This window comes from Oncorhynchus masou, unplaced genomic scaffold (assembly GCF_036934945.1).
Source record: "Oncorhynchus masou masou isolate Uvic2021 unplaced genomic scaffold, UVic_Omas_1.1 unplaced_scaffold_941, whole genome shotgun sequence".
Taxonomy (NCBI): domain Eukaryota; kingdom Metazoa; phylum Chordata; class Actinopteri; order Salmoniformes; family Salmonidae; genus Oncorhynchus; species Oncorhynchus masou.
The window spans coordinates 157,945-181,655 of record NW_027015901.1 but is presented as its reverse complement, the minus strand read 5'-3'; the positions used below and the strand labels follow the sequence as shown (position 1 = coordinate 181,655).

At 45.9% G+C, this 23,711-nt stretch overlaps 1 protein-coding gene across 1 annotated transcript in view; it reads left to right on the top strand.

Moving 5' to 3' along the window:
• LOC135538320 (periplakin-like) overlaps window positions 1-22,096 on the top strand; it is a gene marked incomplete at its 5' end in the record, with an annotated part of 61,706 nt that extends 39,610 nt beyond the window's left edge. Inside the window, 13 exons of the mRNA XM_064964234.1 lie at window positions 303-425; window positions 1,004-1,150; window positions 4,743-4,894; window positions 5,690-5,793; window positions 7,784-7,941; window positions 8,190-8,368; window positions 9,043-9,181; window positions 9,445-9,638; window positions 13,392-13,542; window positions 17,122-17,205; window positions 17,346-17,462; window positions 18,622-18,714; window positions 18,862-22,096. Of these exons, the coding sequence (XP_064820306.1) occupies window positions 303-425; window positions 1,004-1,150; window positions 4,743-4,894; window positions 5,690-5,793; window positions 7,784-7,941; window positions 8,190-8,368; window positions 9,043-9,181; window positions 9,445-9,638; window positions 13,392-13,542; window positions 17,122-17,205; window positions 17,346-17,462; window positions 18,622-18,714; window positions 18,862-21,528 (4,308 nt within the window). The remainder of the gene's footprint in view (window positions 1-302; window positions 426-1,003; window positions 1,151-4,742; window positions 4,895-5,689; window positions 5,794-7,783; window positions 7,942-8,189; window positions 8,369-9,042; window positions 9,182-9,444; window positions 9,639-13,391; window positions 13,543-17,121; window positions 17,206-17,345; window positions 17,463-18,621; window positions 18,715-18,861) is intronic.
• Window positions 22,097-23,711: the final 1,615 nt, after the last annotated feature.

Sequence of the window (23,711 nt, the reverse complement as noted above, 5' to 3'; positions counted from 1 at the left end):
CCCTGATACCACCTGAAACACATGGACGAATACCACAAGGTGAGTCACAGCAACAAGTATTCAGAAATCATCATTTGAAGAAATCCTGAATGTTTGAACAGGGTCATTAGATGTTGACAGACTTGTGTACCAGCATGTGTTGTACAAAGCAACAGCTTCTGAGTTAGACTTGTCGTGGTACGTCAACAGAGTTGGTTCAGGCAGAGACCGACTGGCTGCCGGTCGAACTTTGTGTAAATAGACCACTGCTTTCAGTGATGTCGTTACAGTGTTTTTCCTGCCGGTGTCTGTTTTCTCTCCAGTTCCACAAAGAGGCCCGGGACACCCAGGACCTTCTGAAGAGGATGGACAAAGAGGTGGACCAGAAGTACAAACCAGAGTTCAAGGACATGTACCAGATGGAGAGCCTCATCAGAGACCTGGACGTGAGTGGGCTTTACAACTACAATGGTTTAGTAGCAGTGGGCTTTACAACTACAATGGTTTAGTAGCAGTGGGCTTTACACTACTGTAGTTTACTGAGAGTGGGCTTTACACGACTGTAGTTTACTGAGAGTGGGCTTTACACTACTGTAGTTTACTGAGAGTGGGCTTTACACTACTGTAGTTTACTGAGAGTGGGCTTTACAACTACAATGGTTTACTAGCAGTGGGCTTTACACGACTGTAGTTTACTGAGAGTGGGCTTTACACTACTGTAGTTTACTGAGAGTGGGCTTTACAACTACAATGGTTTACTAGCAGTGGGCTTTACACTACTGTAGTTTACTACAAGTCTCGGGGGCAGATCTGTTTCTGCTTCAGTCAAACAATGACAAGCTGTTGGATAAAGCAGAGACAATTCTTTGGTCTGTCAGTTCTGTCTGCTTATCAGGCTGGTTTCTAAACTCCTAACTCAATCAAGAACATTTACATTTAGACAAACGTATTAGCCTCAGAGCTATAAATCCAAAATGCTCTTTAAAAAAGTGTGTGTGTGTGTGTGTGTGTGTGTGTGGTGCAGGACCAGGCGAAGGCCATGGACCACTTTGATGAGCGTGTGAAGGCTCTGGAGAAGCGCAGTCTACAGGTTCTCCCCCTCCAGTTCCGCAGGAACACCCCTCAGAAGCTGCTCCCCGTCGAGGCGCTGTGTGAGTTCGACACTGACGAGGTAAACCTTTACACCTGGACACCTCCACTACTTTACCTCACCCTGTGTGAGTTCGACACTGACGAGGTAAACCTTTACACCTGGACACCTCCACTACTTTACCTCACCCTGTGTGAGAGACACTGACGAGGTCAAACTTTACACCTGGACACCTCCACTACTTTACCTCACCCTGTGTGAGAGACACTGACGAGGTCAAACTTTACACCCTGACACCTCCACTACTTTACCTCACCCTGTGTGAGAGACACTGACGAGGTCAAACTTTACACCTGGACACCTCCACTACTTTACCTCACCCTGTGTGAGAGACACTGACGAGGTCAAACTTTACACCCTGACACCTCCACTACTTTACCTCACCCTGTGTGAGAGACACTGACGAGGTCAAACTTTACACCTGGACACCTCCACTACTTTACCTCACCCTGTGTGAGTTCGACACTGACGAGGTCAAACTTTACACCTGGACACCTCCACTACTTTAACTCACCCTGTGAGAGACACTGACGAGGTCAAACTTTACACCTGGACACCTCCACTACTTTACATTTACATTTACATTTAAGTCATTTAGCAGACGCTCTTATCCAGAGCGACTTACAAATTGGTGAATTCACCTTCTGACATCCAGTGGAACAGCCACTTTACAATAGTGCATCTAAGTCATTAAGGGGGGGTGAGAAGGATTACTTATCCTATCCTAGGTATTCCTTGAAGAGGTGGGGTTTCAGGTGTCTCCGGAAGGTGGTGATTGACTCCGCTGTCCTGGCGTCGTGAGGGAGTTTGTTCCACCATTGGGGGGCCAGAGCAGCGAACAGTTTTGACTGGGCTGAGCGGGAACTGTACTTCCTCAATGGTAGGGAGGCGAGCAGGCCAGAGGAGGATGAACGCAGTGCCCTTGCTTGGGTGTAGGGCCTGATCAGAGCCTGGAGGTACTGCGGTGCCGTTCCCCTCACAGCTCCGTAGGCAAGCACCATGGTCTTGTAGCGGATGCGAGCTTCAACTGGAAGCCAGTGGAGAGAGCGGAGGAGCGGGGTGACGTGAGAGAACTTGGGAAGGTTGAACACCAGACGGGCTGCGGCGTTCTGGATGAGTTGTAGGGGTTTAATGGCACAGGCAGGGAGCCCAGCCAACAGCGAGTTGCAGTAATCCAGACGGGAGATGACAAGTGCCTGGATTAGGACCTGCGCCGCTTCCTGGGTGAGGCAGGGTCGTACTCTGCGGATGTTGTAGAGCATGCATTTACCTCACCCTGTGTGAGTTCGACACTGACGAGGTCAAACTTTACACCCTGACACCTCCACTACTTTACCTCACCCTGTGTGAGTTCGACACTGACGAGGTAAACCTTTACACCTGGACACCTCCACTACTTTACCTCACCCTGTGTGAGAGACACTGACGAGGTAAACCTTTACACCCTGACACCTCCACTACTTTACCTCACCCTGTGTGAGAGACACTGACGAGGTCAAACTTTACACCTGGACACCTCCACTACTTTACCTCACCCTGTGTGAGACGCTGATGAGGTCAAACTTTACACCTGGACACCTCCACTACTTGAACTCACCCTGTGAGAGACACTGACGAGGTTAAACTTTACACCTGGACACCTCCACTACTTTACCTCACCCTGTGTGAGACGCTGATGAGGTCAAACTTTACACCTGGACACCTCCACTACTTTAACTCACCCTGTGAGAGACACTGATGAGGTCAAACTTTACACCTGGACACCTCCACTACTTTAACTCACCCTGTGAAAGATGCTGATGAGGTCAAACTTTACACCTGGACACCTCCACTACTTTACCTCTCCCTGTGTGAGACACTGACGAGGTCAAACTTTACACCTGGACACCTCCACTACTTTACCTCTCCCTGTGTGAGACACTGACGAGGTCAAACTTTACACCTGGACACCTCCACTACTTTACCTCTCCCTGTGTGTGAGAGACACTGACGAGGTAAACCTGGATATGCCACCACCCTACTCTAGTTTCAGACTGATACCTTGTCCACCATGCTCCTCCACACGCTTCTTCATGACAATCATTCTAGCTTTTCTCTCCTCCTTTCCCCCTTCTCTCCTTCCTCACTATCTCTCCCTTCTACCCCTCTCTCTCCATCTTCCCCCCTCTCTCCTTCCTCACTATCTCTACCTTCTACCACCTCTCTCTCCTTCTTCCCCCTCTCTCCTTCTTCCCCCTCTCTTTCTCCTTCCTCACTATCTCTACCTTCTACCACCTCTCTCTCCTTCTTCCCCCTCTCTCCTTCTTCCCCCTCTCTCCTTCTTCCCCCTCTCTCCTTCTTCCCCTCTCTCTCCCTTCTTCCCCCTCTCTATCCTTCTTCCCCCCTCTCTCCTTCTTCCCCTCTCTCTCTCCTTCCTCACTATCTCTCCCATCTACCCCTCTCTCACCCTTCTTCCCCCTCTCCATCTTCCCCTCTCTCTCCGTCTTCCCCCTCTCTCTCCTTCTTCCCCCTCTCTCCATCTTCCCTCTCTCACTGCTTTACCCCCTGTCTCTCTCCCCCTCACTGCTTTACCCCCTGTCTCTCTTCCCCCTCCCCCTCACTGCTTTACCCCCTGTCTCTCTTTCCCCCCCTCACTGCTTTACCCCCTGTCTCTCTTGCCCCCCCCTCACTGCTTTACCCCCTGTCTCTCTCCCCCCCCTCACTGCTTTACCCCCTGTCTCTCTTCCCCCTCCCCCCTCACTGCTTTACCCCCTGTCTCTCTCCCCCTCCCTCACTGCTTTACCCCCTGTCTCTCTTCCCCTCCCCCTCACTGCTTTACCCCCTGTCTCTCTTTCCCCCCCTCACTGCTTTACCCCCTGTCTCTCTTCCCCCCTCACTGCTTTACCCCCCTGTCTCTCTTGCCCCCCTCACTGCTTTACCCCCTGTCTCTCTTCCCCCTCCCTCACTGCTTTACCCCCTGTCTCTCTTCCCTCCCTCCCCCTCACTGCTTTACCCCCCTGTCTCTCTCTCCTTTTCTGTCTCCAGTGATTCTCTAATCTCTATGTGCGGTGTGTTTTTCTGTTATCATGACCAAGCACGACCTGACTGCACCACCATCTTCTCCTCTCTCCTCTGGTTCCTCCTCCTCTCATCCTCCTTCACTCTCACTCCTTCCATTCTGGTCCCCTGAATGCGGTGTTGTGTTGTAATGTATTTAAATCTTTTAAGAGGCCTGTGCTCTCTGCATCTTATTTAAGCCTTCAGGGGATCAGCCACAGGCTGGGGGGGGGGGGGTTAGGAGTGGATTTGGAGAGCTGGAGAGGAGGGGGTGTGCGTGGCGCAGTTGAGAGAGCTCTTAAGATTTAGGAACAGGATCAGACGGTGAGGGGGAACGCAGTGTTGTGTTATGAACTCTAATTTACTAACTAGGGCTTAGTGTTTCCCTGGTCAGGTCATGTGGTCAGGTCATGTGATCGGGTCATGTGGTCGGGTCATGTGGTCAGGTCATGTGGTCAGGAAAAGCTAAGGGCCTTATCCAAAGTGGTTCAGTGAGTGAACCTCTATTTGTGTTCTGGTTCTTCCATACCAGATCAGCGAGTGAAACTCTGTGTAATGTTTTGGTTGTCCATCCCAGGGTCAGATCCTGCGTGGAGAGAGGTACACCCTCCTGAGTAACAAGGGGCCCAAGTGGGAGGTGAAGGACGCGGCCGGGCGTAAACTGACGGCTCCGGGGGCCTGCTTCATGGTCCCCCCCACAGACCCAGAGTCTGTCGCCGTCTCCAACAGGTAAGTGTGTTTGTTACGGGGGTAGGGTGGAGAGGTGTGTGTGTGTTATGGGGGTAGGGTGGAGAGGTGTGTGTGTGTGTTATGGGGTACATGTGCCTGTGATTGTGTAACGGTGTACTTGTACACTGTGTAACAGGGTCTGTTGTTTCCCGAACAGGGTCTGTTGTTTCCCGAACAGGGTCTGTTGTTTCCCGAGACGGTGTACTTGTAAACTGTGTAACAGGGTCTGTTGTTTCCCGAGACACTGTACTTGTAAACTGTGTAACAGGGTCTGTTGTTTCCCGAGACGCTGTACTTGTAAACTGTGTAACAGGGCCTGTTGTTTCCCGAGACGGTGTACTTGTACACTGTGTAACAGGGTCTGTTTCCCGAACAGGGTCTGTTTCCCGAGACGGTGTACTTGTACACTGTGTAACAGGGCCTGTTCTTTCCCGAGACGGTGTACTTGTACACTGTGTAACAGGGCCTGTTGTTTCCCGAGACGGTGTACTTGTACACTGTGTAACAGGGCCTGTTGTTTCCCGAGACGGTGTACTTGTACACTGTGTAACAGGGCCTGTTGTTTCCCGGGACGGTGTACTTGTACACTGTTTAACAGGGTCTGTTGTTTCCCGAGACGGTGTACTTGTACACTGTGTAACAGGGTCTGTTGTTTCCCGAGACGGTGTACTTGTACACTGTGTAACAGGGCCTGTTGTTTCCCGGGACGGTGTACTTGTACACTGTGTAACAGGGTCTGTTTCCCGGGACGGTGTACTTGTACACTGTGTAACAGGGTCTGTTGTGTGTCTCCAGTCTGGCCGGCCAGCAGAAGGGTATTAAGATGAAGGTGTCTGGCAGTAAGACCACCCTGGTCAAACGCCTGGAGGAACTGAAGAAAGACGGCTCCGCTGGCTCTGGTAGGTACTGCTATGTCATGTCATGGTATGTCATGGTATGGTATGTCGTGTTATGTCATGGTATGTTATGTCATGGTATGTCGTGTTATGTCGTGTTATGTCATGTTATGTCAGGGTATGTCATGTTATGTCATGTCATGGTATGTCGTGTTATGTCATGGTATGTCATGGTATGTCATGGTATGTCATGTTATGTCATGTCATGGTATGTCGTGTTATGTCATGGTATGTCATGGTATGTCGTGTTATGTCATGGTATGTTATGTCATGGTATGTCGTGTTATGTCGTGTTATGGCATGTTATGTTATGGTATGTCATGGTATGTCATGTTATGGTATGTCATGTTATGTCATGTTATGGTATGTTATGTCATGTTATGTCATGGTATGTCATGTTATGTCAGGGTATGTTATGTTATGTCATGTTATGTCATGGTATGTCATGCTATGTCAGGGTATGTTATGTCATGTTATGATATGTTATGTCATGTTATGTCATGGTATGTCATGTTATGTCATGGTATGTCATGTTATGTCCCTGTCTCAATCTCTGAATGCTCGGCTATGAGAAGCTAACTGACATTTAACTTCTGAGGTGCTGACCTGTTGCTACCCTCTATAACAGGCGTCTCCAGACCTGTTGCTACCCTCTATAACAGGGGTCTCCAGACCTGTTGCTACCCTCTATAACAGGGGTCTCCAGACCTGTTGCTACCCTCTATAACAGGGGTCTCCAGACCTGTTGCTACCCTCTATAACAGGGGTCTCCAGACCTGTTGCTACCCTCTATAACAGGCGTCTCCAGACCTGTTGCTACCCTCTATAACAGGGGTCTCCAGACCTGTTGCTACCCTCTATAACAGGGGTCTCCAGACCTGTTGCTACCCTCTATAACAGAGGTCTCCAGACCTGTTGCTACCCTCTATAACAGGGGTCTCCAGACCTGTTGTTACCCTCTATAACAGGGGTCTCCAGACCTGTTGCTACCCTCTATAACAGGGGTCTCCAGACCTGTTGCTACCCTCTATAACAGAGGTCTCCAGACCTGTTGCTACCCTCTATAACAGGGGTCTCCAGACCTGTTGCTACCCTCTATAACAGGGGTCTCTAGACCCGTTGCTACCACCCGGCACAACCAGAAAGAGGACTGGTCCACCCCTCAGAGCCTGGTTCTTCTCTACCCGGCACAACCAGAAAGAGGACTGGTCCACCCCTCAGAGCCTGGTTCTTCTCTACCTGGCACAACCAGAAAGAGGACTGGTCCACCCCTCAGAGCCTGGTTCTTCTCTACCCGGCACAACCAGAAAGAGGACTGGTCCACCCCTCAGAGCCTGGTTCCTCTCTAGGTTTCTTCCTAGGTTCCTACCCTTTCTAGGATGTTGTTCCTAGCCACCGTGCTTCTACAGCTACAGAGTTGCTGTACAAGGACTTTGTGACACCTGCAGGTGTATAAATCACTTTATAAATAAATGTGATTGATTGGTTTCCATGTCATGTGACTACTGGAGTTAATCACGAGAGCTGCAGCTTGTAATGATTTGTAGGCCAGTGTGATTGTCTGATTTGTGAATGTTATGTTATGAGTGTCTGATTCTATATTGTGTGTGTGTGTGTGTGTGTGTGTGTGTGTGTGTGTGTGTGTGTGTGTGTGTGTGTGTGTGTGTGTGTGTGTGTGTGTGTGTGTGTGTGTGTGTGTGTGTGTGTGTGTGTGTAGTCGTATCTGATTATGTGTATGTTATTTTGGTGTGTGTGTGTGATTTGATTGTGTATGGATGTTGTGATTGAGTCTGGTTGTGTATGATTTGTTGTGTGTGTTATTTTGGTGTGTGATTGATTGATTGTGTATGGATGTTGTGATTGTTGAGTCTGTGTGTGTTATTTCGGTGTGTGATTCATTGATTGTGTATGGATGTTGTGATTGTTGAGTCTGGTTGTATATGATTTGTGGTGTGTGTTATTTTGGTGATTGATTGACTGATGAATATTGTAGACAAGGAGGAGCAGCAGTGTCGCCAGCTGATGGCCGGTCTGGACAAGGTGACCAGTGATCTGGACAAACAGGAGAAGGCCATCTACTCTCGAGTACGTCCCCCGCTGGAGCAGACCAGGCCTCTGCAGGACAGCGCTGACCGTCTGCAGGACGTCAAGGTATTTCCTCGTTTTTCTCCTTTCTCTGCACAGAGGGTGTAGAGCGGTAGAGATGCTTTTCCTCCTCTACTCTTCTCCTGTCCTCCTATTTACACTAGAGTCCTTTCGATACAGTTTTCAAACCCATTTAATCCTACCAAAGAAAGTCTTGAGAGAGTTGTTTTATGCTTATCAAGGAAGTACTATTAGTTAGTTCCAGGAAGTGCACACTTTTTTTTTTTAATGCTTATCCCATATTCTTCCACCAGGACATTGCGGCCGTGGTTCGTAAGATCGAGCCGGAGAAGTCGTCCAAGGTGAGGGAGGCTGAGAAGTTCCTGACCTCTAACCCTAAATGTGCCAGCGCCCCTCAGCTGAACGGCAAGGTGAACGAGGCCAACAACAAATACGACAAGATCAACCTGCTGCTCAAGTGCTCAGAGGACAAGTGAGTAGCTTTTTGTACTTGTTAGTAGAGATGGTAGTAGTTACACAGAACTCAGGACCGGGGCGGCAGGGTAGCCTAGTGGTTAGAGTGTAGAGGCGGCAGGGTAGCCTAGTGGTTAGAGTGTAGAGGTGGCAGGGTAGCCTAGTGGTTAGAGTGTAGAGGTGGTAGGGTAGCCTAGTGGTTAGAGTGTAGAGGTGGCAGGGTAGCCTCGTGGTTAGAGTGTAGAGGTGGCAGGGTAGTCTAGTGGTTAGAGTGTAGAGGTGACAGGGTAGCCTGGTGGTTAGAGTGTAGAGGCGGCAGGGTAGCCTAGTGGTTAGAGTGTAGAGGCGGCAGGGTAGCCTAGTGGTTAGAGTGTAGAGGCGGCAGGGTAGCCTAGTGGTTAGAGCGTTGGACTAGTAACCGAAAGGTTGCAAGTTCAAACCCCTGAGCTGACAAGGTACAAATCTGTCGTTCTGCCCCTGAACAGGCAGTTAACCCACAGTTCCTAGGCCGTCATTGAAAATAAGAATTTGTTCTTTAACTGACTTGCCTAATTAAATAAAGATTTTTAAAAAAGAGACTTTTCCTGTTTTACTAGGATGACTAACCTGTAGGCTACTATGACACCATTTAAACACATTTTAAATGTCATTTTAATCTAATGTAATTTAATCATATCATGTGTTTGTTTACAGGCTTCAGAATTCCAACCGCCTGGAGAACTCCCTTCAAAACGGGAAATCTTTATTGTCCAGCTACGAGAACAAGCTGGCCAGGGAGGAAGTCGCCCCAGCAGACGTCTCATCTCTGGAGAAGACACAGCGTCAACTGGCTGTAAGATGGCTGCCCTCTGATCGCTCGTTTATTCTCATCAGGATTCATGTTTAGATCCAAATGGATCTTCTCCACAAAGGAAATGTATTGGATCAGTTCAGATACCAAAGACCGAAGCATATTTGCTAATGACATACAGTATAAATGTATGATGAGCTGGAAGATCTGAGCTACACCCTCATATCTCAACTTTGTCCCGGTTGGGGCAGAACTCCCCCCCCCCCCCATACACACAATTCAACCTCCACTTCCTCTCCCGACAGGATATTGCATCAGAGCTGAAGACCAAGAGGTCCGCGGTGACGGAGACGGAGGCTAACCTGCGTGCGGCCAAAGACAGCTGTGACACCATGGCAACCAAGCTGCAGGAACACTGTCCTGACATCGAGAGGCAGGAGGGAGAGGTCCGCAGACTTAACAAACGCTACGACAACCTCAACAGGCAGATCGACACCAGGTAAACGGGACTGACAGAACCTGGGACTTCAAATCAATTATACAATCAAATGTTATTGGTTGCGGATGTTGTCGTGGGTGTAGTGAGACGTCTGTGTTTCTCGCTCCAACAGTGCAGTTGGAACAATACATGCAAATCTACAAAATACAAATGACAGGAATATAGAAATATTAGAACAAGACTGTCAGACTCTGGAATATAAACATCTATGTATAGGATGGTGTGTATAGACAGTAGTTATATAGGATGGTGTGTATAGACATTATAGACAGTAGTTATATAGGATGGTGTGTATAGACAGTAGTTATATAGGATGGTGTGTATAGACAGTAGTTATATAGGATGGTGTGTATAGACATTATAGACAGTAGTTATATAGGATGGTGTGTATAGACAGTAGTTATATAGGATGGTGTGTGTATAGACAGTAGTTATATAGGATGGTGTGTATATACATTATAGACAGTAGTTATATAGGATGGTGTGTATAGAGAGTAGTTATATAGGATGGTGTGTATAGACAGTAGTTATATAGGATGGTGTGTATAGACAGTAGTTATATAGGATGGTGTGTATAGACAGTAGTTATAAAGGATGGTGTGTATAGACAGTAGTTATATAGGATTGTGTGTATAGACAGTAGTTATATAGGATGGTGTGTATAGACAGTAGTTATATAGGATGGTGTGTATAGACAGTAGTTATATAGGATGGTGTGTATAGACAGTAGTTATATAGGATGGTGTGTATAGACAGTAGTTATATAGGATGGTGTGTATAGCCAGTAGTTATATAGGATGGTGTGTATAGACATTATAGACAGTAGTTATATAGGATGGTGTGTATAGACAGTAGTTATATAGGATGGTGTGTGTATAGACATTATAGACAGTAGTTATATAGGATGGTGTGTATATACATTATAGACAGTAGTTATACAGGATGGTGTGTATAGACAGTAGTTATATAGGATGGTGTGTGTATAGACAGTAGTTATATAGGATGGTGTGTGTATAGACAGTAGTTATATAGGATGGTGTGTATATACATTATAGACAGTAGTTATATAGGATGGTGTGTATAGAGAGTAGTTATATAGGATGGTGTGTATAGACAGTAGTTATATAGGATGGTGTGTATAGACAGTAGTTATATAGGATGGTGTGTATAGACAGTAGTTATAAAGGATGGTGTGTATAGACAGTAGTTATATAGGATGGTGTGTATAGACATTATAGACAGTAGTTATATAGGATGGTGTGTATAGACAGTAGTTATATAGGATGGTGTGTATAGACAGTATAGACAGCAGTTATATAGGATGGTGTGTATAGACAGTAGTTATATAGCATGGTGTGTATAGATAGTAGTTATATAGGATGGTGTGTATAGACATTATAGACAGTAGTTATATAGGATGGTGTGTATAGACATTATAGACAGCAGTTATATAGGATGGTGTGTATAGACAGTAGTTATATAGGATGGTGTGTATAGACAGTATATGAATTAGAAACAGTGTGTACAGCAGTAGTTATATAGAATGAACCATGACTAGAATACAGTGTATAGACATGAAGTAGGTAAAACGGTATGTAAACTTTTATTGAAGTGACCAGTGTTCCCCATGACTCTGTACCGTACACAAGGCAGCAGTCTCTGAGGTGCAGTTGAACCATGTGGCTGCGTTCCGATGTTCCACTCTTCTCCAGAACTCAAAACCATTGGATCGGTACAAGTATGACTGGAGGGGGAGTTCCCATTTACACCAGTCCAATCATTTTAAATCCATAAAGGGGAAGTGTACAAGTGCACACTTCAGGGAGAAGGGTAGAGAATTGGAACGTAGTGACCTTTGACATCCCATAAATGATATTTGTGAGGTTAGAGGACTGATTGAGCTTTGGTCGCCCTCGACGACTGGTAAAAAAGAGGGTTGTGAAGCCAAGAACAAGACTCATCATAGCCAGACCTGGATTGTGGTTTTACTATAATAGACGTCACATGACGTTGTGGTGTGTCACGTTCACGTTGTGGTGTGGTGTGTTACGTTCATGGTGTGGTGTGTTACGTTCACGGTGTGGTGTGGTGTGTTACGTTCATGGTGTGGTGTGTTACGTTCACGTTGTGGTGTGGTGTGTTACGTTCACCTTGTGTTGTGGTGTGTTACGTTCCCGTTGTGGTGTGGTGTGTTACGTTCACGTTGTGGTGTGGTGTGTTACGTTCACGGTGTGGTGTGTTACGTTCACCTTGTGTTGTGGTGTGTTACGTTCACGGTGTGGTGTGTTACGTTCACGTTGTGTTGTGGTGTGTTACGTTCACGGTGTGGTGTGTTACGTTCACCTTGTGGTGTGGTGTGTTACGTTCATGGTGTGGTGTGGTGTGTTACGTTCATGGTGTGGTGTGTTACGTTCACGTTGTGGTGTGGTGTGTTACGTTCATGGTGTGGTGTGTTACGTTCACGTTGTGGTGTGGTGTGTTACGTTCACGTTGTGGTGTGGTGTGTTATGTTCATGGTGTGGTGTGTTACGTTCACGTTGTGGTGTGTTACGTTCACGTTGTGGTGTGGTGTGTTACGTTCACCTTGTGTTGTGGTGTGTTACGTTTACGGTGTGGTGTGGTGTGTTACGTTCACCTTGTGTTGTGGTGTGGTGTGTTACGTTCACGTTGTGTTGTGGTGTGTTACGTTCACGGTGTGGTGTGTTACGTTCACCTTGTGTTGTGGTGTGTTACTTTCACGTTGTGGTGTGTTACGTTCACGGTGTGGTGTGTTACGTTCACCTTGTGTTGTGGTGTGGTGTGTTACGTTCACGTTGTGTTGTGTTGTGGTGTGTTACGTTCACGGTGTGGTGTGGTGTGTTACGTTCCCGTTGTGGTGTGGTGTGTTACGTTCACGTTGTGGTGTGGTGTGTTACGTTCACGTTGTGGTGTGTTACGTTCACGGTGTGGTGTGTTACGTTCCCGTTGTGGTGTGTTACGTTCCCGTTGTGTTGTGGTGTGTTACGTTCCCGTTGTGGTGTGGTGTGTTACGTTCACGTTGTGGTGTGGTGTGTTACGTTCACGTTGTGGTGTGTTACGTTCACGTTGTGGTGTGGTGTGTTACGTTCACGTTGTGTTGTGGTGTGTTACGTTCCCGTTGTGTTGTGGTGTGTTACGTTCCCGTTGTGTTGTGGTGTGTTATGTTCACGTTGTGGTGTGGTGTGTTACGTTCACGTTGTGGTGTGTTACGTTCATGTTGTGGTGTGGTGTGTTACGTTCACGTTGTGGTGTGTTACGTTCCCGTTGTGTTGTGGTGTGTTACGTTCACGTTGTGTTGTGTTCACGTTGTGGTGTGGTGTGTTACGTTCACGGTGTGGTGTGTTACGTTCCCGTTGTGTTGTGGTGTGTTACGTTCACGTTGTGTTGTGGTGTGTTACGTTCACGTTGTGTTGTGGCGTGTTACGTTCACGGTGTGGTGTGTTACGTTCCTGTTGTGTTGTGGTGTGTTACGTTCATGGTGTGGTGTGTTACGTTCACGTTGTGTTGTGGTGTGTTATGTTCACGTTGTGGTGTGTTACGTTCACCTTGTGTTGTGGTGTGTTACGTTCACGGTGTGGTGTGGTGTGTTAAGTTCACGTTGTGGTGTGGTGTGTTACGTTCACGGTGTGGTGTGGTGTGTTACGTTCACGTTGTGGTGTGTTACGTTCACATTGTGGTGTGTTACGTTCACGTTGTGGTGTGTTACGTTCACGTTGTGTTGTGGGTGTGTTACAGAACTCAGAGCCTGCAGAGGGCTAAGACGTCGTACAGTAACTACCGCAGTGACTACGACAACCTGAACAACTGGCTGTCCCGCGTGCCAAACTATGAGCCAACTGAGAAAGACAACCTCAGTCAGGTGGAAACCAAGCTGGAAAACCAGAAGGTAGGTGGTTGATTTCTGATTGTTCCACTAATGGTTAATGTTAGGATTGGGGAGGGAAGCTGATTTCTGATTGTTCCACTAATGGTTAATGTTAGGATTGGGGAGGGAAGCTGATTTCTGATTGTCCCACTAATGGTTAATGTTAGGATTGGGGGAGGGGAAGCTGATTTCTGATTGTTCCACTAATGGTTAATGTTAGGATTGGGGAGGGAAGCTGATTTCTGATTGTTCCACTAATGGTTAATGTTAGGATTGGGTGAAGGGAAGCTGATTTCTGATTGTCCCACTAATGGTTAATGTTAGGATTGGGGAGGGAAGCTGATTTCTGATTGTCCCACTAATGGTTAATGTTAGGATTGGGGAGGGAAGCTGATTTCTGATTGTCCCACTAATGGTTAATGTTAGAATTGGGGAGGGAAGCTGATTTCTGATTGTCCCACTAATGGTTAATGTTAGGATTGGGGAGGGAAGCTGATTTCTGATTGTTCCACTAATGGTTAATGTTAGGATTGGGTGAAGGGAAGCTGATTTCTGATTGTCCCACTAATGGTTAATGTTAGGATTGGGGAGGGAAGCTGATTTCTGATTGTCCCACTAATGGTTAATGTTAGGATTGGGGAGGGAAGCTGATTTCTGATTGTCCCACTAATGGTTAATGTTAGGATTGGGTGAAGGGAAGCTGATTTCTGATTGTTCCACTAATGGTTAATGTTAGGATTGGGGAGGGAAGCTGATTTCTGATTGTTCCACGAATGGTTAATGTTAGGATTGGGGGAGGGGAAGCTGATTTCTGATTGTCCCACTAATGGTTAATGTTAGGATTGGGTGAAGGGAAGCTGATTTCTGATTGTCCCACTAATGGTTAATGTTAGGATTGGGTGAATGGAAGCTGATTTCTGATTGTCCCACTAATGGTTAATGTTAGGATTGGGTGAATGGAAGCTGATTTCTGATTGTCCCACTAATGGTTAATGTTAGGATTGGGGAGGGAAGCTGATTTCTGATTGTCCCACTAATGGTTAATGTTAGGATTGGGTGAAGGGAAGCTGATTTCTGATTGTTCCACTAATGGTTAATGTTAGGATTGGGTGAAGGGAAGCTGATTTCTGATTGTCCCACTAATGGTTAATGTTAGGATTGGGGAGGGAAGCTGATTTCTGATTGTTCCACTAATGGTTAATGTTAGGATTGGGTGAAGGGAAGCTGATTTCTGATTGTCCCACTAATGGTTAATGTTAGGATTGGGTGAAGGGAAGCTGATTTCTGATTGTCCCACTAATGGTTAATGTTAGGATTGGGTGAAGGGAAGCTGATTTCTGATTGTTCCACTAATGGTTAATGTTAGGATTGGGTGAAGGGAAGCTGATTTCTGATTGTCCCACTAATGGTTAATGTTAGGATTGGGGGAGGGGAAGCTGATTTCTGATTGTCCCACTAATGGTTAATGTTAGGATTGGGGGAGGGGAAGCTGATTTCTGATTGTTCCACTAATGGTTAATGTTAGGATTGGGGGAGGGGAAGCTGAGTTCTGATTGTCCCACTAATGGTTAATGTTAGGATTGGGTGAGGGGAAGCTGATTTCTGATTGTCCCACTAATGGTTAATGTTAGGATTGGGGGAGGGGAAGCTGATTTTAGATCTGTACCTAGGGGAAACTTTACCCCGGCACGGTTGAGGATAGTCAGGTGTTCACAATTTTGCAACCCTGTCCTGAACTAAAACTAATGTTTCTATACCTCTAGTCAGTCCTCTACCTCTAATGGTCCTGTTATGTTTCTATAGTCAGTCCTCTACCTCTAATGGTCCTGTTATGTTTCTATAGTCAGTCCTCTACCTCTAATGGTTCTGTTATGTTTCTATACCTCTAGTCAGTCCTCTACCTCTAATGGTCCTGTTATGTTTCTATACCTCTAGTCAGTCCTCTACCTCTAATGGTCCTGTTATGTTTCTATAGTCAGTCCTCTACCTCTAATGGCCCTGTTATGTTTCTATAGTCAGTCCTCTACCTCTAATGGTCCTGTTATGTTTCTATAGTCAGTCCTCTACCTCTAATGGTTCTGTTATGTTTCTATAGTCAGTCCTCTACCTCTAATGGTTCTGTTATGTTTCTATAGTCAGTCCTCTACCTCTAATGGTTCTGTTATGTTTCTATAGTCAGTCCTCTACCTCTAATGGTCCTGTTATGTTTCTATAGTCAGTCCTCTACCTCTAATGGTTCTGTTATGTTTCTATAGTCAGTCCTCTACCTCTAATGGCCCTGTTATGTTTCTATAGTCAGTCCTCTACCTCTAATGGTCCTGTTATGTTTCTATAGTCAGTCCTCTACCTCTAATGGTCCTGTTATGTTTCTATAGTCAGTCCTCTACCTCTAATGGCCCTGTTATGTTTCTATAGTCAGTCCTCTACCTCTAATGGCCCTGTTATGTTTCTATAGTCAGTCCTCTACCTCTAATGGTTCTGTTATGTTTCTATAGTCAGTCCTCTACCTCTAATGGTTCTGTTATGTTTCTATAGTCAGTCCTCTACCTCTAATGGCCCTGTTATGTTTCTATAGTCAGTCCTCTACCTCTAATGGCCCTGTTATGTTTCTATAGTCAGTCCTCTACCTCTAATGGTTCTGTTATGTTTCTATAGTCAGTCCTCTACCTCTAATGGTCCTGTTATGTTTCTATAGTCAGCCCTCTACCTCTAATGGTTCTGTTATGTTTCTATACCTCTAGTCAGTCCTCTACCTCTAATGGTCCTGTTATGTTTCTATAGTCAGTCCTCTACCTCTAATGGTCCTGTTATGTTTCTATAGTCAGTCCTCTACCTCTAATGGTTCTGTTATGTTTCTATAGTCAGTCCTCTACCTCTAATGGTCCTGTTATGTTTCTATAGTCAGTCCTCTACCTCTAATGGTCCTGTTATGTTTCTATAGTCAGTCCTCTACCTCTAATGGTCATGTTATGTTTCTATAGTCAGTCCTCTACCTCTAATGGTCCTGTTATGTTTCTATAGTCAGTCCTCTACCTCTAATGGTTCTGTTATGTTTCTATACCTCTAGTCAGTCCTCTACCTCTAATGGTCCTGTTATGTTTCTATACCTCTAGTCAGTCCTCTACCTCTAATGGTCCTGTTATGTTTCTATAGTCAGTCCTCTACCTCTAATGGTCCTGTTATGTTTCTATAGTCAGTCCTCTACCTCTAATGGTTCTGTTATGTTTCTATAGTCAGTCCTCTACCTCTAATGGTCCTGTTATGTTTCTATAGTCAGTCCTCTACCTCTAATGGTCCTGTTATGTTTCTATAGTCAGTCCTCTACCTCTAATGGTCATGTTATGTTTCTATAGTCAGTCCTCTACCTCTAATGGTCCTGTTATGTTTCTATAGTCAGTCCTCTACCTCTAATGGTTCTGTTATGTTTCTATACCTCTAGTCAGTCCTCTACCTCTAATGGTCCTGTTATGTTTCTATACCTCTAGTCAGTCCTCTACCTCTAATGGTTCTGTTATGTTTCTATACCTCTAGTCAGTCTTCCACCTCTAATGGTCCTGTTATGTTTCTCGGTCTAAAATGTTGATTGCTGTATTGTCACAGAACCTGCTCTCTGACATTAAAAAGAAGGAGTCTGAGTTGAACAACGTGTCGAAAAATGCCCAACTTTACCAGCAGGCCGTCAAGGTAGGGGAATGAACACCGATCGACACATCCATTCTGATTACCTACGGCTAGGAGAAATGTATACGATTTGATGTAACACTTTCTCTCATTTTTCTTCCTCTTCAATGAATAATTGATTTGACTAATTTGTGTTTTTGCAGGACTATGAGAATGATACTGAGAAGTTCAAGTCTATTCTGGACCTTGAAGACGGGCTGGTCCCTCAGACCTACAAGAGAAGCAGACTGGAGTCCCCTGCACTCAGGGTCAAGGAAGAGGTAAGGAAGACTGCGGCTGTGGCCCAAATGAAACCCATTTACCTATTTAGTGCACTACTTTTGGACTCTGGTCATAAGGCCCTGGTCAAAAGTAGTGTACTATGTAGGGAATAGGGTGCATGGGCCCTGGTCAAAAGTAGTGTACTATGTAGGGAATAGGGTGCATGGGCCCTGGTCAAAAGTAGTGCACTATATAGGGAATAGGGTGCATGGGTCCTGGTCAAAAGTAGTGCACTATATAGGGAATAGGGTGCATGGGCCCTGGTCAAAATTAGTGCACTATATAGGGAATAGGGTGCATGGGCCCTGGTCAAAATTCATGCACTATATAGGGAATAGGGTGCATGGGTCCTGGTCAAAAGTAGTGCACTATATAGGGTGCATGGGTCCTGGTCAAAAGTAGTGCACTATATAGGGAATAGGGTGCATGGGCAGTAGTCCACTGATATAGAATATTGTGTAATGTGAGAGTCAGCCCTTGACTGTAACCTCAATGCATAGTACACGTTGTAATGTGACACCTCTTGATACATTTTCAGGAAGTCTTTTGTACGACATCTTCTAATGAACATTCTGAAAATCAAATCTAATGAAATGTTATGTCACGTGCCAAATACAACAGTTGTAGACCTTACAGTGACATGCCAAATACAACAGGTGTAGACCTTACAGTGACATGCTGAATACAACAGGTGTAGTAGACCTTACAGTGACATGCTGAATACAACAGCTGTGTAGACCTTACAGTGAAATGCTGAATACAACAGGTGTAGACCTTACAGTGACATGCCAAATACAACAGCTGTGTAGACCTTACAGTGAAATGCTGAATACAACAGGTGTAGACCTTACAGTGACGTGCCAAATACAACAGCTGTGTAGACCTTACAGTGACATGCTGAATACAACACGTGTAGACCTTACAGTGACATGCCAAATACAACAGGTGTAGGTAGACCTTACAGTGACATGCCAAATACAACAGGTGTAGGTAGACATTACAGTGAAATGCTTACTTACAAGCCCCTTAACCATCATTGCAGTTAAGAAAAATAAGTGTGAAGTAAAAAATAAAGATATAATTAAAGAGCAGCAGTATAATAACAGTAGCAAATGATGCCCCTGGTTCCATACATTTTCATAATTTCCTTGTTGACAGGAATCTGCCATTGAAGCTAAATTCACCGAAGTGAATGCAGTGAACAAGCAAAGGATGGCGAATTTGCAGTTTGCACAATGCCTTATGAATCAGGTGAGATACTCCTGAATGTTCAACAATCAATGTGGCACATCTTTATATAGATCCAAAATAGAATTTAAATGTCACATCATTCTAAATAAACATCATTGCCATTACTTCTAAAAACAATAACGCCAGCCTCCTCTCCCTCTCTCTCAGCAATCAGACGTGATCGTCAGCAACAATGTCCAACAAGTCAGATCTGCTGCTCCGGGAGAAGAAGCCTGGAGGATCGAGAGTCAACTGAAAGACGAGATCCAGAGAAGGGAGCAGCTGGAGAAGGATCTAGAGAAAATCCAGACGGACATCTACATGTTGGAGGGCCAGAAGCCGGAGGACACTGTCGTCAAGAAGGAGATCATCAAGAAGGTTCCGGATCCGACACTGGTCGACGAGGTCCACAATGTCCGTCAGAAACTGTCAGACGAAACCCGGGTCACCCGGGCCATGGACAACGAGCTGGAGGCGCTGAGGCTGAAGCTGCGCGGCATCGAAACAGAGATCAAAGAAGGAGCACAGCAGTACACCGTGAAGGAGGTGCTGCGTATCGAGAGGGACCGCGGCCAGGAGGAGGAGGTGAGGAGGCTCAGGGAGGAGCTGGAAGAACTGAGGAGGAGGAAGACCATCAAGGACAACGAGGTGATCCAGATCACCAAGCAGGTGACGCTCCTGGCACAGCAGAAGTCCAAGGAGCAGGAGGTGATCACAGAGGAGGAGGTGATTAAAGTTCAGAACGACCCGCAACTGGAGAACGAGTACCGCATCCTCTTGGACAGGAAGCAGAAAGAGCAGGAGGGCAGGAAGCAACTGGAGGATGAGCTGCGCTTCCTCCAGGACAAGCTCCGCAGGCTGGAGAAGGAGAAGTCCATGGCCGAGGAGAAGATCTCCATCAAGGAGGTGCTGAAGGTGGAGAAGGATATCGCCTTTGAGAGGGAGGTAGAGAATCTCAGGATGCAACATGAGGATGAGAAGGCCAAGCACCGGTCTTCCCAAAGGGAGCGCGCCGACCTCCAGAGGAAGATCTCCAGCCTAGAGGAGGAAAAGTCGAGGGTCATAGTTCAGGAGAAGGTGAGGGAGATCGTCAGGCCTGACCCCAAGGCTGAGGCTGAAGTGGCCAACCTACGCATGGAACTGGTGGAACACCAGAGGAGATACAGAGACGCAGACCAACAGCTGAAGTCCCACCAGGACGAGCTGAAGATGCTGAGAAACAGAGGTCCGCAGATCGAGATCAAGGAGATCATCAAGGAAGTCATCAAGTACAAGACGGACCCTCAGACCGAGAGGGAGCTGGAGAAACTCCGCAACGAGATTGTGGACAAGACGTACCAGACGGAGAAGTCAGAGATGGAGATCAGGCAGCTGAGGGACGAGATTCAGCGGTGGAAGGACACCAAGCCACAGGTGCAAATTAAAGAGGTGGTTAACGAGGTGCTGGAGTACAAAGAAAACCCCAAGACCAAGGAGGAGATTGAGATCCTGAAGAGGAAGCTGGCGGACGAGCAGAAGAAACGCCTGGACCTGGAGAGGGAGCGATCAGCTAATGAGGAGAAGATCCGGCTAAGGAAGATCGACCTGTCCCAGGTCAGGGAGAAGGTTGTCCAGCAGGAGGTGGTTAAGATGGAGGAGGACCCATTACTGAGGTCAGAGTGCAGCACCTTCACACAGAACATCAACAATGAACAGAGGCAGAGGGAGACCCTGAAAGAGGAGCTCTTCCAACTTCAGAGGCAGAAGGCCAACCTGGACGCACAGCTGGAGGAGCTGGAGCGAGAACGCCGAGCTCGGCGCGATGCAGAGCTGGAGATCCAGAGGCTGAGGGTCAGGTTGAACGAGATGGAGGTCAGGGACAAGGAGAACAGGGAGAGGGTCACAGTGAAACAGATGGTGGTTCTCCAGCAGGACCCCCAGCAAGAGAAAGAGCACTCCATCCTCAAGCTGCAGGTGGAGGAGGAGAGACACAAGCGCACCCTGCTGGAGAAGGAGCTGAACGTCCTGCTCCAGCAGCAGGTCACCCTGGAGAGGATGGTGGTGAAGGAGAAGGTGGTGCGTACCGAGACCATCCAGGTAGAGAAAGACCCAGAGGCTGAGCTGGAGATCGAGAAGATGACGAGGACGCTGGAACAGGAGAAGAGGAGGAGGCTCGAGCTGGACCAGGAGCTGAGCAGCCTCAAGTCCCGCCTGTCCGACATGGAGTTCACCAACACCAAGTCGTCCAAGGAGCTGGACTACATCCGCGATGAGAGCAGTCGCCTCCAGCAGGAGAACCAGAGGCTACAGAATGACATCCGCAGGCTGCAGTCCGAGATCCAGATCACCTCTACGGAGACCCGGAGCATCTCCAACTCGGCCCCCATGGAGAGCGGGAAGAACCTAGAGCTGAGGCTGGACTCACTGCAGAGGGAGCTGGCCGAACTGAGGGCCATCACCAGCCAGAAGGATGAGGAGATCGAGAAGCTACAGAAGAGCCTGTCGGCCATCCAGATCAAGAGGGAGCAGAGGGAGAGCCACCTGAGGAGATCCATTGTGGTCATCGATCCAGACTCGGGTAAGGAGATGAGGCCGGAGGAGGCCTACAAGCTGGGGCTGATCGACTGGAAGATGTTCGTGAACCTCCAGAGCCAGGAGTGCGACTGGGAGGAGATCAGTGTCAAGGGCCCCAAGGGGGAGTCCTCTGTTCTCCACGACAGGAAGTCTGGGAAGAAGTTCTCCATTGAAGACGCCCTGAGGGCTGGGAACATCACCAACCGCCAGCTGCAGCAGTACCATGACAAGGAGATCACCATCCAGGAGTTCGGAGTCATGGTGTCGGGAAAGACCAAGTGAAAAAGAAACATCTGAACAAAACTACTTTTTTCTAAGTCTATGTTTCTGACTACCATGAGTTTGAAATGGGTGCCGTTTCTTGATTTTGGATTTCACTAGATTTGAATCTTCCAAAATGTTTTAATTCTGACGTACTTGATCTAACATTAAACAATATGTTAGTTTTAAATGCATACTTCCTCTTTCTCTCTCTCTCTCTACATTGCACTGTTATATTTATTTTCAAACACATAATACACTATAAATACACAAACGGGTGTTCTGGTTTTAAAATGGGGGTTGGTATGGCTGTGTTTACAGCCAGTCAAATGTTGTAGAAGGGTTTTCTGTCTGTCCCTGGAATACGCTTGTTAAACTACTTACACTGGGGTACAGGGTTGGAGGTAGTACTTTTAAATATGTTTATTTTGTTTTGGAACGTTGAATGGGGTTGAATTTACATACACAAGGATATGAACGGATATTGGTAATGTCGGTCTGTGGTATGCTACTGTCAAACGGTCTCTCGGTTGTCCTGTTTTTACACGTCTTACATAAGAAATAAAACAGTCAAATGATAAAGGGTAAACTTGTTGTGTGTTTCTTTAAAACGTAGGCCGGTTTTAAACACACTATAGATTTACAAAGATATATTGCTTATAGATAGGTAATCCTTAGGCACATGTTCCATACGTGAAGCTCGTATTTACTGAAATAAATATTACTGTACAGCTTTTCTTGCAAACCACCGTATTCCTGTTAATCTCAAGGACAGATCTGGTCATCGAACCGATCAGTTACAAACAAATTGCTGAAGATAAGAGGGTATGTTTGTAATGGTGAAAGAACAGTCCTCCCACCAACCAAACCAGCCAAAACCATCCACGGCTTTATCACAGTAGGCTACAGTAGACTACAATAACATTAGGATACAGTAGGCTACAATAACATTAGGATACAGTAGGCTACAATAACATTAGGATACAGTAGGCTACAATAACATTAGGATACAGTAGACTACAATAACATTAGGATACAGTAGGCTACAATAACATTAGGCTACAGTAGACTACAATAACATTAGGATACAGTAGGCTACAATAACATTAGGATACAGTAGGCTACAATAACATTAGGCTACAGTAGGCTACAATAACATTAGGATACAGTAGGCTACAATAACATTAGGTTACAGTAGACTACAATAACAGTAGGATACAGTAGACTACAATAACAGTAGGATACAGTAGACTACAATAACATTAGGATACAGTAGGCTGCAATAACATTAGGATACAATAACATTAGGATACAGTAGGCTACAATAACATTAGGATACAGTAGGCTACAATAACATTAGGATACAGTAGGCTACAATAACATTAGGTTACAGTAGACTGCAATAACATTAGGATACAGTAGACTACAATAACATTAGGATACAGTAGACTACAATAACAGTAGGATACAGTAGACTACAATAACATTAGGATACAGTAGGCTGCAATAACATTAGGATACAATAACATTAGGATACAGTAGGCTGCAATAACATTAGGATACAGTAGACTACAATAACATTAGGATACAGTAGACTACAATAACATTAGGATACAGTAGACTACAATAACAGTAGGATACAGTAGACTGCAATAACATTAGGATACAGTAGGCTACAATAACATTAGGATACAGTAGGCTGCAATAACATTAGGATACAGTAGACTACAATAACATTGGGATACAGTAGGCTGCAATAACATTAGGATACAGTAGACTACAATAACATTGGGATACAGTAGGCTGCAATAACATTAGGATACAGTAGGCTACAATAACATTAAGATACAGTAGACTACAATAACATTAGGATACAGTAGACTACAATAACATTAGGATACAGTAGGCTGCAATAACATTAGGATACAGTAACATTAGGCTACATGAAGGTCAGCGTTACCCATATAAAACATACTATATTAAACTATGGTCTGAATACTGTAGTGTTACTATATTTATATACTATAATATTCACTGTCGTGATTTTGCGAACATTACTGTAGTCTTGACTAGTATTTACTGTAGTGTTTTTGCAGACAACACTGTAGTATATTGAAGTAACATCTGCCAACTAGGGCTAAAATGGTACAACTACCAGACTACCCCAATTACTGTTTAATGAGGAGAACACCTCAACCAGAACA